General features: G+C 60.9%; 1 protein-coding gene across 6 annotated transcripts in view; it reads right to left on the bottom strand.

Annotated features, from left to right (window-relative positions):
- Window positions 1-4,884: 4,884 nt before the first annotated feature.
- The window catches only part of PRR5 (proline rich 5), a 48,356-nt gene continuing 39,059 nt past the window's right edge, over window positions 4,885-14,181 (bottom strand). For 4 of the 6 annotated variants that reach the window (XM_070411278.1, XM_070411277.1, XM_070411276.1 and 1 more), the window contains 4 exons: window positions 13,022-13,113; window positions 12,525-12,665; window positions 8,957-9,092; window positions 4,885-7,507 (listed from right to left, as the gene is read on the bottom strand). In XM_070411278.1, the coding sequence (XP_070267379.1) occupies window positions 7,056-7,507; window positions 8,957-9,092; window positions 12,525-12,665; window positions 13,022-13,113 (821 nt within the window). In that variant the 3' untranslated portion in view covers window positions 4,885-7,055. The remainder of the gene's footprint in view (window positions 7,508-8,956; window positions 9,093-12,524; window positions 12,666-13,021; window positions 13,114-14,181) is intronic. The other 2 variants (XR_011470876.1, XM_070411279.1) reach the window with 2 other exon arrangements.

Here is a 14,181-nt window from a genome sequence, read left to right as displayed (position 1 = left end):
TGTGTGTGTGTGTGTGTGTGTGTGTGTGCGCGCGCATGCGTGTGTCTGTCTGTCTGTCTGCTTTTATTCCTGTAGACTGGTGCTGTGGCTTCCTGACATTCCTGCAGACATCCGGTGGCTGTTGTCCATAACCTCCCAGGTTTGTTCTGGAGGAATGACGCGTCTGCTCCCCACTTCCTGGTGGGTATAGATGGACAAAGAGAGAAACAGCTGTTGCTGTGTGTCAGTTACTCTTGTTGAGTTTTACTGATATCCCGAAGCTCTGTCCTCTGACAGGGCCTAGAAGCCCAAAAGGAGTGAGCACACCCAGCACCAAGACCTTGGTTTCTAAACACCATTCCACACAAACAGGGGAAGACTCTGGGGGAATGACTGATTGCAGGGCCGAGCAGGACAAGCACAAGGCGAGCCTGGAACACGGGACGGCAGGAAGCAAGTGCTGAAGGAATGATGGGAACGTGTCCAAAGGATTCGGGAGCCAGCTTGGCTAACTCTGGGACAGTGTGGGACCAAAACACATCATTTGAATAACAGATTGTTCATGGAATCAGAGTCTAGCCCGGCCGGCGAGGCTCAGTGGATTGAGCGTCCCCCATGCACCAGAGGAGTCTGCGAGTCAATAAATGAGATGAAGGAGTAAATACAAGGAGCAGAAGGCAAAGCTCTCCCCTATGTTAAGTGCTTAGTGATCACCGTAGAGAATGGACAATCCCTTTGCAAGATTCTTGATAATAAAGGCGTTAGCCAATACTCATCAATAGAGGCAGGTACAGGATATTGACCTGGTTTCAGAGTATCGCCCTCACATTGACTATTAATTACAAAAGTAAAAAATAGGTTACAGTGGGCTAACCTTGCAAATACAACCATAACAAGTATCACATTTATATAGCCACAATAATGGGGCAGACGAACATCACATGCCTCCAGATACGATCCCCGAAGGAGGACACGTATGTGAAAGACTGAGTGACCCTCCAAAGATGTCCCCATCCTGACACTCAGAATCTGGGAACATGTTATCTTACGTGTCAAACATCTTTTTGACAAAGATGTGATTAAATTAAGGATCTTAAATATAGGGAGGTTATTCTCCATTACCTGGGCGGGGGGCATGTAATTGTAGAGAGGGAGGCAAAGGTGTCTAAAGATCCCGCAGAGCTGACTTTGAAGATGAGGAAGGGGCCACGAGCCAAGGAATGTGGGCACCTCTAAAGGCAGGGAGGGGGTTCTCCCTAAGGGCTCCAGAAGGAAGGCGGCCCCGCGGACACTGTGACTGTGACCCAGTGAACCCGCTGCAGACTGCGACCGCCCACACTGTGACCCAGGAAACCTGAGATCGTTTGTTACAACGGCAACAGGAAACCAATGCACATCACTTCTGTAGAATTCTGGGCGAAGATGCATAACTTGAGTGAAATTATGAAGAAACATAATTTAAGGGATTAAATACGGTTAAGGGACATTCTACTAAATAACTTGCCTGTACCCTTTTCTTTTCTTTTTGGTTAATCCTCATCCACGGGTATTTTTCCCATTAATTTTAAGAAAGAGGTGAAGGGAGAGGGGGAGAGAGGAAGAGAAAGAGCAAGAAAGGGAGAGAAACATCAATGTGAGAGAGACACATGGATTGGTTGCCTCCTGCAAGTGCCCTGACTGGGGCCAGGCATCGAACCCGCAATCCACCAACCTGGGAATCTAATCCACGGCCCTTCAGTGTGAGGGCCAACGCTCTAACCACCTTAACACCCAGGCCAGGGCACTTGAAAAAAGTTAAGATCATGAAAGACAAAGGCAGTTTAGCCCTAGCCGGTTTGGCTCAGTGGATAGAGTGTTGGCCTGCAGACTGAAGGGTCCCAGGTTCAATTCTGGTCAAGGGCACATGCCCAGGTTGCAGGCTCGATCCCCAGTAGGGAGCATGCAGGAGGTAGCCAATCAGTGATTCTCTCTCATCATTAATATTTCCATCTCTCTCTCCCTTCCTCTCTGAAATCAGTAAAAGTATATATTTAAAAGAAAGAAAGAAAGACAAGGGCAGTCTAAAGGAGACTAAAGGGACATGGCAACTTAGTGCATCCCTGGCTCTTGACTTGAACTTGGCCTGAAGGGACAATTGACAAAATGTACGTGTGAGCTGAGAATGCAACAATAGCACTGTGTTGATGGTACACTTTCCAAGTTTGCGAAGTCCTTGCTCTTAGGAAAAACACCGAGATATTTAGGAGTAAAGAGACATGGTGTCCCAACCTAATTATTGCTCCAGAAAATCAATCTCTAGCGCCATCTATCCTTCCCTCTACCTGCAGGACTATTGAGCAAAGGTTTCTGTGGCAAAGGCCGCTGGCTGGAGAGTCTGAGCGAAGGAGACATGAGCCTGGGGTTTACACATGGGGTCAGAGAGCCACAGGCCCAGGCGCCTGGGAAACAGGAGGAGAAGGAGCGGCTGGCGGCCCCCAGACCCGGCAGCAGACAGAACCTGCCCCTCCCTGCCCCCAGCCCGGAAGCAGACAGAACCTGCCCCTCCCCGCCCCCAGCTCCAGCTCCATCTGGGCTGCCTCACGGGCTCCTAGTGGGTCAGCATCTCCCCAGAGCGTTTCCCCCAGAACCCGAGACCCAGACTGGAGAGCTGGACTCGCGGCTCCCTGGGGCCCGCAGAGGCCTCTGCTTGAGAGAAGTCACTGCCCCTCTGGGCCGCAGTCCCCCACCTGCAAGTCGGGAAATTGATCTGCAACCTTTGTAAGAATGAGGTCCGACTTAACACACACACGGGCCCTGGGTGTCCTGTGGATGGTTGTCCATCGGTCGATGGAGAAGAGGCGGAGTGGCCATGAGCTGCTGGGGCCTCGGTCACTCTGTGGAAAAGGGGGGGCAGTTTGTGGGGCACAACAAGCACTAGGAAGCTTGTCCTGTGGGTGCGCAGCGTCCTGTCCGCCTGCAGCACAGGCTGGTGGGGCCGGGTGGCCCCTCCCCAAGGCCCAGGCCCAGCATGGAGCCCGGTGCACAGGAGGTGCTTGTGCCAGGAACACGCTGTCCCGGGAGGTGGACAGAAACAGGCAGCCCAGCTCCATGGGAGGCGGGCAGGGGGCAGGGGGCAGACCCAGGTCCCACTCTGAGGAGCCGAGGAGAAGCCGCCCACAGACACTGATCAAAGTCCTCAGGCCACGGCTCAGAGGCTTTGCCACGAGACACCTGGACCAGAGCTGCTCTGGACACACGGACGCGCGGCCAGCAGAGCTGCTGGTGTGTTCAGGGCAGAGAGAGGCCCAGACCCAGACAGAGAGGCCAGGAGGGGGGAGGGGATGCTCCCAGGGCTCCCTCAGCACCCAACTCCTCATGGTCCCAGGGAGGAGGAGAGGGTGGCCAGTGCGTGTCAGGGGCCTTTCCAGGGCCGGGCCCCGAGCACAGGGCTTCCCAGCCGCCCTCCCAGTCCGGTGAAGCCGGGCCTTATGCCCATGTCCCAGCTGAAGGGACTGGAGCCCAGATCTGCCAAGTGTCTTGACCCGATGCTCCCCATCCTGCCGGCAGGATTGGAATAGACACTCCTTTGCAATTGAGCCCCGTCTCTGCTTCAGTGGCTCCAGGAGTGACAGGCGGCCTGGACCCATTGTGTCCGGTTTCAGGGGAGGGCAGCCGAGGGCCAGGAGGCTGGGTCTGGACGGCTGGGCTCAGTGGCCAGCATCCATGGCCATTCTGGGAGCCCAGTCCCTGCCTCCAATGAGGAGCACTGCGCATGTGTGCGTGTGAGAGGGATGGGGTTACCCTCACGGCGCCCCTCTCCCTGGGCAGGGGTGCACCGTGCTGTGAGGAGCCCGGCTCGGAGGGTGTGGGTGCAGGGGGAGGCAGGGCCAGGACAGAGCACTGTGCACTCACCAGCTGGTACGGACTCCGTGTGGCTGAGCAGGGCCACCTCTGTGAGCTGGGGTGGGAGCAGCAGGGGGCCAGGGAGGGCAGAGCCGGTGGTGGGTAGCATGGACCCAGGGAAAGCCCAGGTGACCGAGGCCCTGTCTCTGTCCCTCCTGCACTGACTCACCTGCAGGCAGGTCACTGGGGCCGCGTGCAGGGGGCCCAGCCGGGCGCGGTCAGAGGCTGTGATGGCTCTGAACCCTGGGAGGGACCCGACCGCATCGGAGGAAGCCCAGGACCCGCTCACCCGGCTGGGCCCGCCTCGGAGGGGCTCCGCCTGAGACCCCGCGGGGCCCGGGGGACCGCTAAGGACCCAGTTCATCCTCAAGTCCCCTTCCCATCACCCCGCCCTCGGCCAGCCTTGCTGGTGAGGAGCCCTCCTTCCCACGAGGCAGGGCTGACTGCTAGAATGTTCCTCCCCGTCCCCTCGACTGCTGGTTCCAGCCCAGCCTTCTGAGAGCCGGAGCTGACTCGCCCCCTCTGCCTGGGGCAGCCCTGCAGAGACGGGTACCCAGGACCCCAAACAGGACCTCCTGCCACGGTGTCTCAGCCCGGGTCCCAGGTCCTCTGACCCTGGTCCCGGGGGTCGGTGGCACTCTAGATGCAAGACCCAGCACAGAAAACGCCCTCCCGGGTGGCGGCAGCTGATCGTCACCTCCTGCACTGTGGACCCTGCTCCTGGTCATGTGGCCTCGGGCGTGGGCCTTGCGGACGCCTTGTCAGGCTGAGAGCTGGCAGGCTGCTTCCAGCCCCTGAAATGCCCCGCCCCGTTCACCAAGGCTGCCTAGCGCCCGCCTGCTCCACGTCTACCAGGCACCTCCCCTCCGCCCTTCAAATGGAGAACCTCACGGTCCAATAGAAATATAAAGCAAGCCTCTACGTTACTTTTTAAATTTCCAGCCAGAAAATGAGACTATCTTCAATAATGGATTTTATCTAACTCAGTAAATCCAAAATATTACCATTATGACTTGTCATAAATATAGAAAAGTATTATAAGAGAATTTATTCTTTTCTTCCCTCCGTCTTCGAAACCTTTTGCTCTGAAAACGCATCTCAATCCAGATAATACTCGTCGGCTGAAGTGAAATGTAATCCTACCAAAACAATACACCGTGTTTACTGGGAAAGCATGGCACGTGGTTTCGGTTCGTAAATTTAGGTTTTAAAAGCGGAAAATAAAACAAATTCAGTCGCTTGGGTGCATCAGCCACAGGTGAAGTGCTCCCTGGCGATCCTGCTGGACCGGGTGTGGCTAGAACGCGAGGAGAAGCTGACGCCTCCGGCACCTCCTGCCTCCCAGGCCCCGGTGTCTCTGAGACGAGAGAGCAGGAGGCTGCCTCCAGGGAGCCCGCCGTCCAGCCCAGTGAGGGAGGCACACAGGCTGGAGCAGGCCGTGATGCAGTGAGAGTTCCTGGGGGGAGGGGGAGGCAGGCAGGTGTTCAGTGGGGACAAGACCGAGGGCCGGAGACAGCCCCACATGGTAGCTGGGCCTTGGAGGTTCAGTGAGAATTTGCCAGGAGGGAAGAGGAGAGGGGAGCAGAGGGAAGCGTCTGAGCAAAGGCACCGAGGCAGAAAGGGGTCGAAGGGTGAGAGTCCCCTGGGGCAGGCTTGGGGGAGGGGTGAAGGCCTGGGGCTGTCGGGGTTCCTGTGTATTTTGTGCATCAGGAATTGGGATTTGCAAGTTTGGGGATGGCTGTCTGAGATCTCCGGAGAAGGTTACCCCGAGGCCAGTCTGGCAGAGAAATGCATCCTGTGGAACCTGGGTTCACCCCCACAGGGCACTGGGGGCCCTGAGCTGTGAGGGGGCGGAGAGAAGGCCACTGCACAACAGGTGACAGCCAAGCTTGTTCAAGGCCCCGAGGACACTCCGCCCCACCCCGGGTCCCTCCTGCCGGCCCCATTCAGTCTCTGTCCATCTAGGAGGCGGTGACTGGGAGATGAACGGGGCTTCCTGGGGCTGGACATCGCCAGTTTGACATGATTACATCAGTAAGTTCACTTCTAAAACACTCGCCCGGGTGTTCATTCAAAACCAGCGCACTTGGCCTTGTGTATGTGCAGTTTAGCCCTGGAAGGGGTGGCTCAGTGGGTTGGGCATCACCCAGTGCCCTAAAGGTTGCCCGTTCCATGCCAGTGCAGGACACATGCTCCACTAGGGGGCGTGCATGAGGCACATGCTCCATGTTTCCCTCTCACATCCATGTTTCTCCTCTCCCTTCCTCTCTCTAGAAATCAATAAGCTCCAGAGGGCACCCCGGTCCAAGGGCATTTTGGGGTGCACATACGTACCCCCAAACAAATGTAAACTCAGCAGGTGGTCAGGATGCTCGGAAGGCTCCTGTGTTTTCCTAGATGCCACCTCTTCATGGGGGGAGGGGGAGGGGGAGCATGGGTAGGAGGCTCCAGTGACCCGGCTGGGCTCCTGCTCCACGGTGACCCTCGGCTTCCAGAACGGGCCTGGGGGTGTCGCTGTTTGAGGAATGGGCCCATCACCCACCAGAGCACCATGGAGTGAACTGTGTCCCCTGAATTCCTCCTGAAGCCCTCACCCCCGTGGAGTTGTGTTTGGAGGTGGGGTCTCTAAGGTTAAATGAGGTCACGAGGGTGGGGCCTGATGCCCAGGATTAGTGTCCGTGAGAGGGAGCTCACTCCACCACGAGCAGGGCTGACAAGTTTTATTCCTCCCTCGTCCTGCCCACGGCAAGTGAGGGTAGGCGGCGCCCAGGGTCTGGGACAGTCACCCACAGGGTGTGCTGTGGGGAGTGGGGAGGTGGCAGGTGGGTCTGAGGGTCCTTCTGGGGCCTGGCCAATGGCCAGTCACAGTCTCCGCGGGTGTGGGCACGGCGTGCTGGGTGGAGTGTGGTGATGCCCATCCTCCGCACGTGAGGGTGGCCCGTGCACCCGGTGACCTGCAGGAGGCAGGAGAAGCCCCGGGCGCAGACGCCCCAGAACAGAGTGGCACTGGGGCCGGGGGAGGGGAGCAGCGATGGTTTTTCCAACCAAGAGGGAGATGCTGCAGTGGCCGAGGCTGACCGGGGACCGGCTGGGCCGGAGTAAAAACCACACACACACACGCACACGCACACGCACACGCACACACACACACACAGGCAGGCACTCACTGGGGCTCCGTAAAAAACGCGCGGCCTTCACACGATGCTCTGCCGCCCCCGGACCCCCTCAAACTCCGAGGCGCCGGACCCGCTGCGCCGGCCAAAGTCAATGAAGATGCCTTCGGAGTCTGAGTCCACGGACTCCAGGATCCGGTCCACCAGGTGCTCGGGGCTGGAGGAGGGCGGCGAGCCGCAGGCGGGCCCGGGCTCCGGGGGCTGCGACGGGGGGTACAGTCTGCTGGGGCAGGGCCCCGACTGGGCGCCCGGGGAGGGTGGGCAGTCCCCCGCGGGGCCCTGGCCGGGCGCGTCGGGGCAGGACGTCATCTCGGAGACGGAGTGTCGGCGGATGCCCGCGCCCCCGGCCGCCGTGCCCTCGGCCTCGTGCTCGGCCACGGGGTTCAGCAGCGGCGTGTTGTAGCTCTTGGAGCGCACCACCGGGTTCTTGGCCAGGGCGTCCCCCGAGCGGGAGCGGCGCAGCAGGTGCTTCTCTGCGGACGGACAGACGGACGGACAGGGTCAGGCTGGAGGCCAGGGGAGGCGGACGGGGTGGCCACGGGGCAAACCGCGGCACCCGGGTGTCCCAGGCCCTTCCTCCTCCAGATCCCGCAGCTCCTCCTGAGCGCACAGGCCGGGCACGGGAGAGGCCGCCCGGCGAGAGGCCGGGGGCGGGAAGAGCAATGGGGCCCCCACCTCCCATCTCCTCCGAGGGGCTCCGTGGAGCTGCAGGTCCTGCGTGGGCGTGGAGACCTGCTCAGGCAGGTGGGGGCTGGGAGTTAAGACAACTGTCACGTGTCCCCCTGTGCTAGTCAACACAGCTCCGCACCAGCGCTCTCCTGGGCAGATCAGAGCCCGTCCTCAGGGCTGGAGTCTCGATGTGCGCACGGGGGAGGGCGCGGGAGAACGACAAGCCCACGGGGGGGTCCACAGGTCCGGGGGGCGTGCCACACCGGGGCAAGTAGCCAGGGCCCTTCGGCATGAGGTCAGGGCTGGGGTTTATTCCGTGTCCCAGGAGCCCTGGGGGGCCCGGGAGGTCTCCGCTCCCACTCAGGACCCGCAGTTCCACAGAGTGCCACCAGGTGGCAGGGCTGAGTGTGCGGAGCTGCTCAGAGGCCTTCCTGGACCAGAGGCAGGCTCCGCCCTCACCCTGCCCTCACCCTGCGGGTCATCCAGGGCCTCATCTCAGGGTTCCCCCCCAGCCGCTAGGGTTCCCGGAGCTGAGACGTGCCCGGCAGGTGGGGGGGGGGGGGGCGCAGGATGAGGGCGTTCCTTACACTGCTGTCCCCTCGCTGGGGCCGGGATGTCCCCCCTCCACCTCCAGGGTCAGGCTCCTCCTCCCCTGAGCTCCCAGCCCACAGCCTTCAGGTCACCGGGCACACGTCCCCTTGGGGACTTATCTGGGGACTGTGCACTCATTGGTCTGCCTTTCCTGGCGGACGAGAGCCTGAGGGTGGGGCTTGGTCTCGACTGAACCCCCAGGACCAGGACAGGCACAGGCGCACAGTAGGTGCTCAGTTCCCATTGAGGAGTAAACCCGTGGGCTGTCCGTTAAAGGAGCAATGAGCTGGTTTCTGTGGCCATGCCAGGCAGCCCAGGACGCCAGCACCCCCACCCCCACCCCCACTCCTCCCTGGGACTCCCCAGGTGAGCGCGGATTTCTGGGGCTCGGGTACGTGCTGTACACTCTGCCCGGCCAACTCCTGACTCCCAGGACTGAGCACGGATCTGACTCCTCGGGGACAGAGGACGCCGCTGGGCTCTCAGGGGAGCTGTCACACACCACTACCGTGTCTGCCCACTGCCCCCCCTCAGCCCTTGAAGGAGGGGCCCCAGGTGACCCATCTCAGAGTGACCAGGGCCAGGCACACGGCCCGGGCCTGGGCAGAGGTGGGTGGGACCAGCAGTCGCCTGCGCCCGCCCAAGGCCCCGGCGACCCCTACCCAGGATGCAGGAGTGTGTGAAGGAGCCCTCGCTGGAGTAGAGGCCGTAGGTGCCCAGGTAGGGCGACACCACCTTCTGGACCAGCGTCTCCAGGCGCAGGTAGTCCTTGGTCACGCCGCGGGACTCGTGCACGCCCTGCGAGGGGGAGAGGCAGAGGGTCACCCACAGCAGGCCCGGCCGCTCACCCAGGGCTCGGCTCACAGCCACCGCCAACACCCTGCCCTCCTCCCAGCCCCTCTGCTCTGTCCCCGGCAGCTGTGGGTCTGGGCGGCCGTGGTGCCCGGGGGAAAAGGACCCTGTGGCCGCGTGCAGTTGGGCATCCTGCAGTCCGCCCCTCGGAGGGTCCCCATCGCGGCTCCCTGGAGGCTCTGGACATCCTGCAGGAGCAAGCTCATTCCCCCGGCCGTCCTCACTCCCCGCCCGTGGGGCGCTGCAGGCGGGAAAGGCTGCCCCGTGGGCCAGGCCTGGTCCACATCCAAGGCCCGTCCACCGGACAGCTGCCCGCCCCCTCGGTGCTCCCCCTGCTCCCCCTGAGGGGTCTCAGCCAGCGCCTTCCTGGCCCCTCCTGGGTTCTCCTCCTCCTCCGGTTTCATCCGAGCCAAAGCCTGAGGAATGAGGCTGCGCACAGGACGGCCTGGGGCCTGCTGATCAGGGGCAAGCTGTGTCCCCAGGACCCCCGCAGGGGGCGGCACTCAGCTGGCATGTAGTGAGTGCTTTCTGAATGAATGATATATGAATGAATGAATGGATGGATGGATGGATGGGTGAATGGCTGAATGAATGAATGACATCACTCCTCAGGGCTGTCAGTCAGTAAGGAACAAGATACACTCAGGGTGACGATCAATGACAGTCCATGACAGCAAGAGAACCCCACTCCGCTGCCCTCAGGAAACCCACTCACACTACAAAGACACGCGTGGATGAACAGGAAGGGAGGACGCTGAGCCAGCGACCACTGACGGGAAGAAAGCAGGAGCGGTGTCAGTTTCAGACAGGGAGACTGCAGACCAAGGCACGTGACAGGGAGAAGAGGTCCGTACCTAACGGCAAAGGGGCCAGTGCTCTCAGACGCCATACAGCCCTTCACGCACATGCGCCTGACAGCAGAGCAGCAAGCGACGGAGGGAAAAGCTAACGGAAGTGCAGGGAGAAACGCGAAGCTGCCCTCCCAGCGGAGACGCTGCACCCCTCTCAGACCCATGGTCCTGCCGCAGGAATCACGGGACGCAGCTGACCCGACACCGCCAGCAACCCGCCGGGCGTAACTGACGCCCATACCCCAGCTCCTCCAGGAACGGAAGACACATCCTTCTCCAGCCCCTGGAGCATTCACCAAACAGACCCCACTCGGGACCAGAAAACACATCTTAGCACATTTTAAAAAGTATAAAGCACACAACGTCTGCTCTCAGGTCCCTGTGAAATGTCACCAGGAATCAGTAACAGAAAGAGAACTGGGAAAATCCCCAAATACATGGAGATCAAACAACTCACTTGTAAATCGTACCCGAGTCAAAGAAGAAATCGCAGGAACTATTTTAAGAGATTTTGAAATAAGCGTAGATATAACATCCAAATTGGTGAAATGCATCAAAAACAGTGTTTAGAGGGGAATTTATAGCACTGAGTGGGTATATTAGAAAAGCGAAAAATCCAAAATCAATAACCAGCTTCCACAAAGAAGAGCAGATGAAGTCTGAAGTGAGCAGAAGAAAAAAAACGTAACAATCAGAGCAGAAATCAATGAAACTGAAAACGGGAATCAACAGAGAAAAATCAACAAAATCAAAAGCTAGTCCTTTGAAAAGGTCAATAAATTTAATAATCCTCTAGCCAGGCTAACAAAGAAAGACACAAACCACTAGGTCAGAAATGAAAAAGGACATCACTACAGACCCCGCAGACCCAGCTGTGCTTGGACAAGGAGGGGGTGGGATTCATTGGATGGCCCGTCTGTCCGTCATCCGGATGAACGTAAAGGACCCCAGACTTCCCTGGTCCTTCTCCATCCCCAGCAGCAGTGCCGGGAACGAGTATGACACCACCGAGCTGTGCTGGGCTTCTCATGAACTTTATGTCATTTCATTTCCAGAACTTGTTTCTGGAGTCTGCTCTCTGTTCCCATTGCAAAGAGGAAATGGGGGCCCAGGGGCTGCATGCTTTGTGTGCACTCAGAGGCAGGGCTGCTCCCTGGCTCCTGGGATCCCCTGAGAAGGAACCGTGACTCTGCAGGTGAAGCACAGGGCGCACAGTAGGTCCTCAACACATGCTGACTAGCAGCTGTGACTTCAGATCCATCTGGAACTTGAAAGCAGTGGGGACAAGTTCACTGGGACAAGGTCATTCAAAGTGTGGGCCAAGTGGGGGTGGGGCAGCGGCAGAACCTTGTGGTTTGGGGAGGCACCCACAAGGAGCAGGAAGGACAGCCTGGGTGCCCAGGGGGCCAAGCCCAGAAAGCTGCATGAGGCACGGTGGCCACCAGGGGGCAGCACCACCCAGCTGGCCACCCACAGGAAGGGGCTCCTGGGATCAAGGTGGGACCTTATTCCTTGGCTCTAAAGCCCAGCCGTGTGGCACCTGCTCCCAGGGGCATATTGGGGGCTTTGCATCCGATTTCTCCCCGTTATCCCTGAACCTGCCTGCCAATAGGCGGCCTCACTCCACACGAGAAAAGCGGCTCGAGAGACAAAGTCCTGCCGAGGCCCCCAGCTTCCACCCGGCCAGGTCTGACCTGACACCTCGAAATCCCGCTTGGCCGGCCTGCTGCCCCCGGAGCTGCCGGGCCGCCTCAGCTGCCAGCAGTGCCGCCCGGGACGGCAGCCCCCCGTCACCAGCCCCCTTGCTCTGGGATCTTCCCGGCTGCCTGGCCGCAGGCCCACCCCACTGACCCTGCGTGAGCCGGATTCCCACGCGCAGGGGATCCAGACAGTGAGCGGGGCTTCAGAGCCGCCGGACGCGGGTGGCCGGGCTGCTGGCCTTGCTAGCTGCACGCCAGCGGCTCCCGGCGGGGACGCGGTTTCCCTGCCGGTGCCGCCCCGGTCGTGTGACACTGAGCTGAGCCAGCACAGTGCCGGCTGCCGGGCCTGCACGGGGCCCGGGGTGAGGCAGAAAGGCCGAGTGGCAGTGGAGGCTGCTGGTGGCCCGTCAGACCCCGTCTTGGGCAGGCCACTCACCCCCCAGCTGCCAGGAGTGTGGCTGCCAGCCGCTCGCAGCTGCCCCTCGGATGAAAGCCTCCCCACCAGAGATGTCGGGACTGCCGTGGGGCGTGGGGGAGGCGGCCCACAGCCCCAGGGGCTGACTGAGGAGGTGGAAGGCCCCGCCCTGCCCAGGAGGGATAACGCTGGTCCTGGTCACACTCCCCGGACCTCCCCCGAACCCCGGGCTCTGCCCAGTGCCCCGCCCCCTGGTGTGCCAGCTGCGTTCCTGCTCCCGCTCACTCCCCGCCCCAGGTTCCTCCTGACAGCATCCGGTCCGTGACTCATGTGGACCCAGGTCCTCGCCTAGGCGCTGCCGCTGGGGGTCTGGCCCGAGACACCATCTGCCCGAGCCCGGCCGGGTGCCCACCTGTAGCACCAGCAGCATCTGCACGATGGCGGGGGGCACGCGGGCGTGGGCGCGGGCCAGCGCGTCCTCCAGCTTCACGCTGAGGGTGATGGTGTTGCGGAAGTGCAGCAGGGCCAGCTGGCGCACCGATGGCTCCTTGCCCTGTGGACACAGAATGTACAACGCCCACCAGTCACGGGTGACCCCAGACACAGGGGCAGGGACCCACCGACCTGTCACACACAGAGCCCCTACTGTGCGCTGAGCACGGCCTACTATATGCTGCTCAGGCTTTGTAGGGCTCTTAGGAAGGAGCTGCCTTATTTCCATCTTGTGGGTGGGAAGCAGGTTCTGAGAGGGCCAGAGGCAGCACGCCTGGCTGTGCTACGGGTGTAGACAGCCCGCAAAGGCAGCGAGGGGCAGAAGGGTGTTCCTCCCCAGGCCAGGCCGGGCAGTCTGAGTGAGGCCAGGCTGGGCAGTCACCGTGGCCTGGGGGCCCGGGGCGTCGGGCTGCTCACCTGCACTGGGTAGAAGATGGCCTGCAGGGTGGGCAGCACGTCGCTGAAGAAGAAGTCCCACGTCTCCGCCAGCGAGTCCAGCAGCTTCTGTCCTGTGGGCACAGGAGCCGTCACTGCCCGTCCGAAAGGCGAAAGGCGCGGCACAAACTCACACCCCGGGTCGGACCGGACGGGACATCGTCTCCTGTGCTCAGGCTGGGTCCCGGGCCTGGAGGCGCCTCTGAGGCAGGGCTCAGAGCCCTTGGCAGCTCGGCGGCCCAGGGTCCACTCTAACCGTTCTGTGCCTCAGTTTCCCCATTAAGATGAATGAAACGAGCTAAACAGGGCCTGGTGCAGGGCAAGTGCTGGTGTGCGCCCGCTGCTGGTCCCCGGTCCTGCCCACACCAGGCCCACACAGGGGCCAGACCTGTACAAGTGCCCCCCCCCAACAGGAGCTTCTGCTCATGTCCTTGTCTCATTCCGGTAACCACCCGCCAAGCAGTTGAGGAACCCCCCCACCCGTGCGCCTCTCCTTCCCTCCCTCCACTCTCCCACCAGCCTGTCCATCTACAGAACATCTACACGGTGCCAGGCCCTCCCCTGGGGACCCAGAGTCCCAGCCCCATTGCATGCAGGGAAGCAGGGCACTGAACAGCAGTTATGAGGACGATGGCACGGGGTCGCCTCACTGGACAAGTGAAGAGAAAGCCTCCAAGGGGTTCAAGGTCCTTCTCAAGGGCCTGGGTCCCTGACACCCAGGCTGCCTGAGGGGGGCGCGGTCTGGGGAGCAGGGAGACCATTTCCGACCACAGCAACACGCCCCAGGCAGGAGAGGAGAGGAGGTGTGATCCAAGCTGATGCAGGGTGTTTGCTGCACTGACCGACATCCTGGGTGTGACCACAGAAGGAGACGTGCGGGAAGGAGGCGGTTGGACCAGCTTTGCAGGCACTTGTGCCTGAGGAGGAGCGGTGCCATGCTCAGGGGACCCACCCCGGGGGATGGGGCAGCTGAGGGCCCCCGGGCTGGCCCGGGACCCCCAGGAAATGCAAAGTGCGGACCCTTCGCCTTCCCACTGGGAAGAGCAGAGTTCGGATGAGGGGCTTCCGGGGTGGGAGGAGCCGACCCCCGTCTGGAAGCCAACGAGGCACCAGCAGGGGCGCGGTGGGCATCTCTGGGTGAG

This window comes from Myotis yumanensis, unplaced genomic scaffold, assembly GCF_028538775.1.
Source record: "Myotis yumanensis isolate MYYU_CA2020_CCGP unplaced genomic scaffold, mMyoYum1.0.hap1 SCAF_3, whole genome shotgun sequence".
NCBI classification, from domain to species: Eukaryota; Metazoa; Chordata; class Mammalia; order Chiroptera; family Vespertilionidae; genus Myotis; species Myotis yumanensis.
This window is presented reverse-complemented; position numbering and strand designations above follow the sequence as displayed.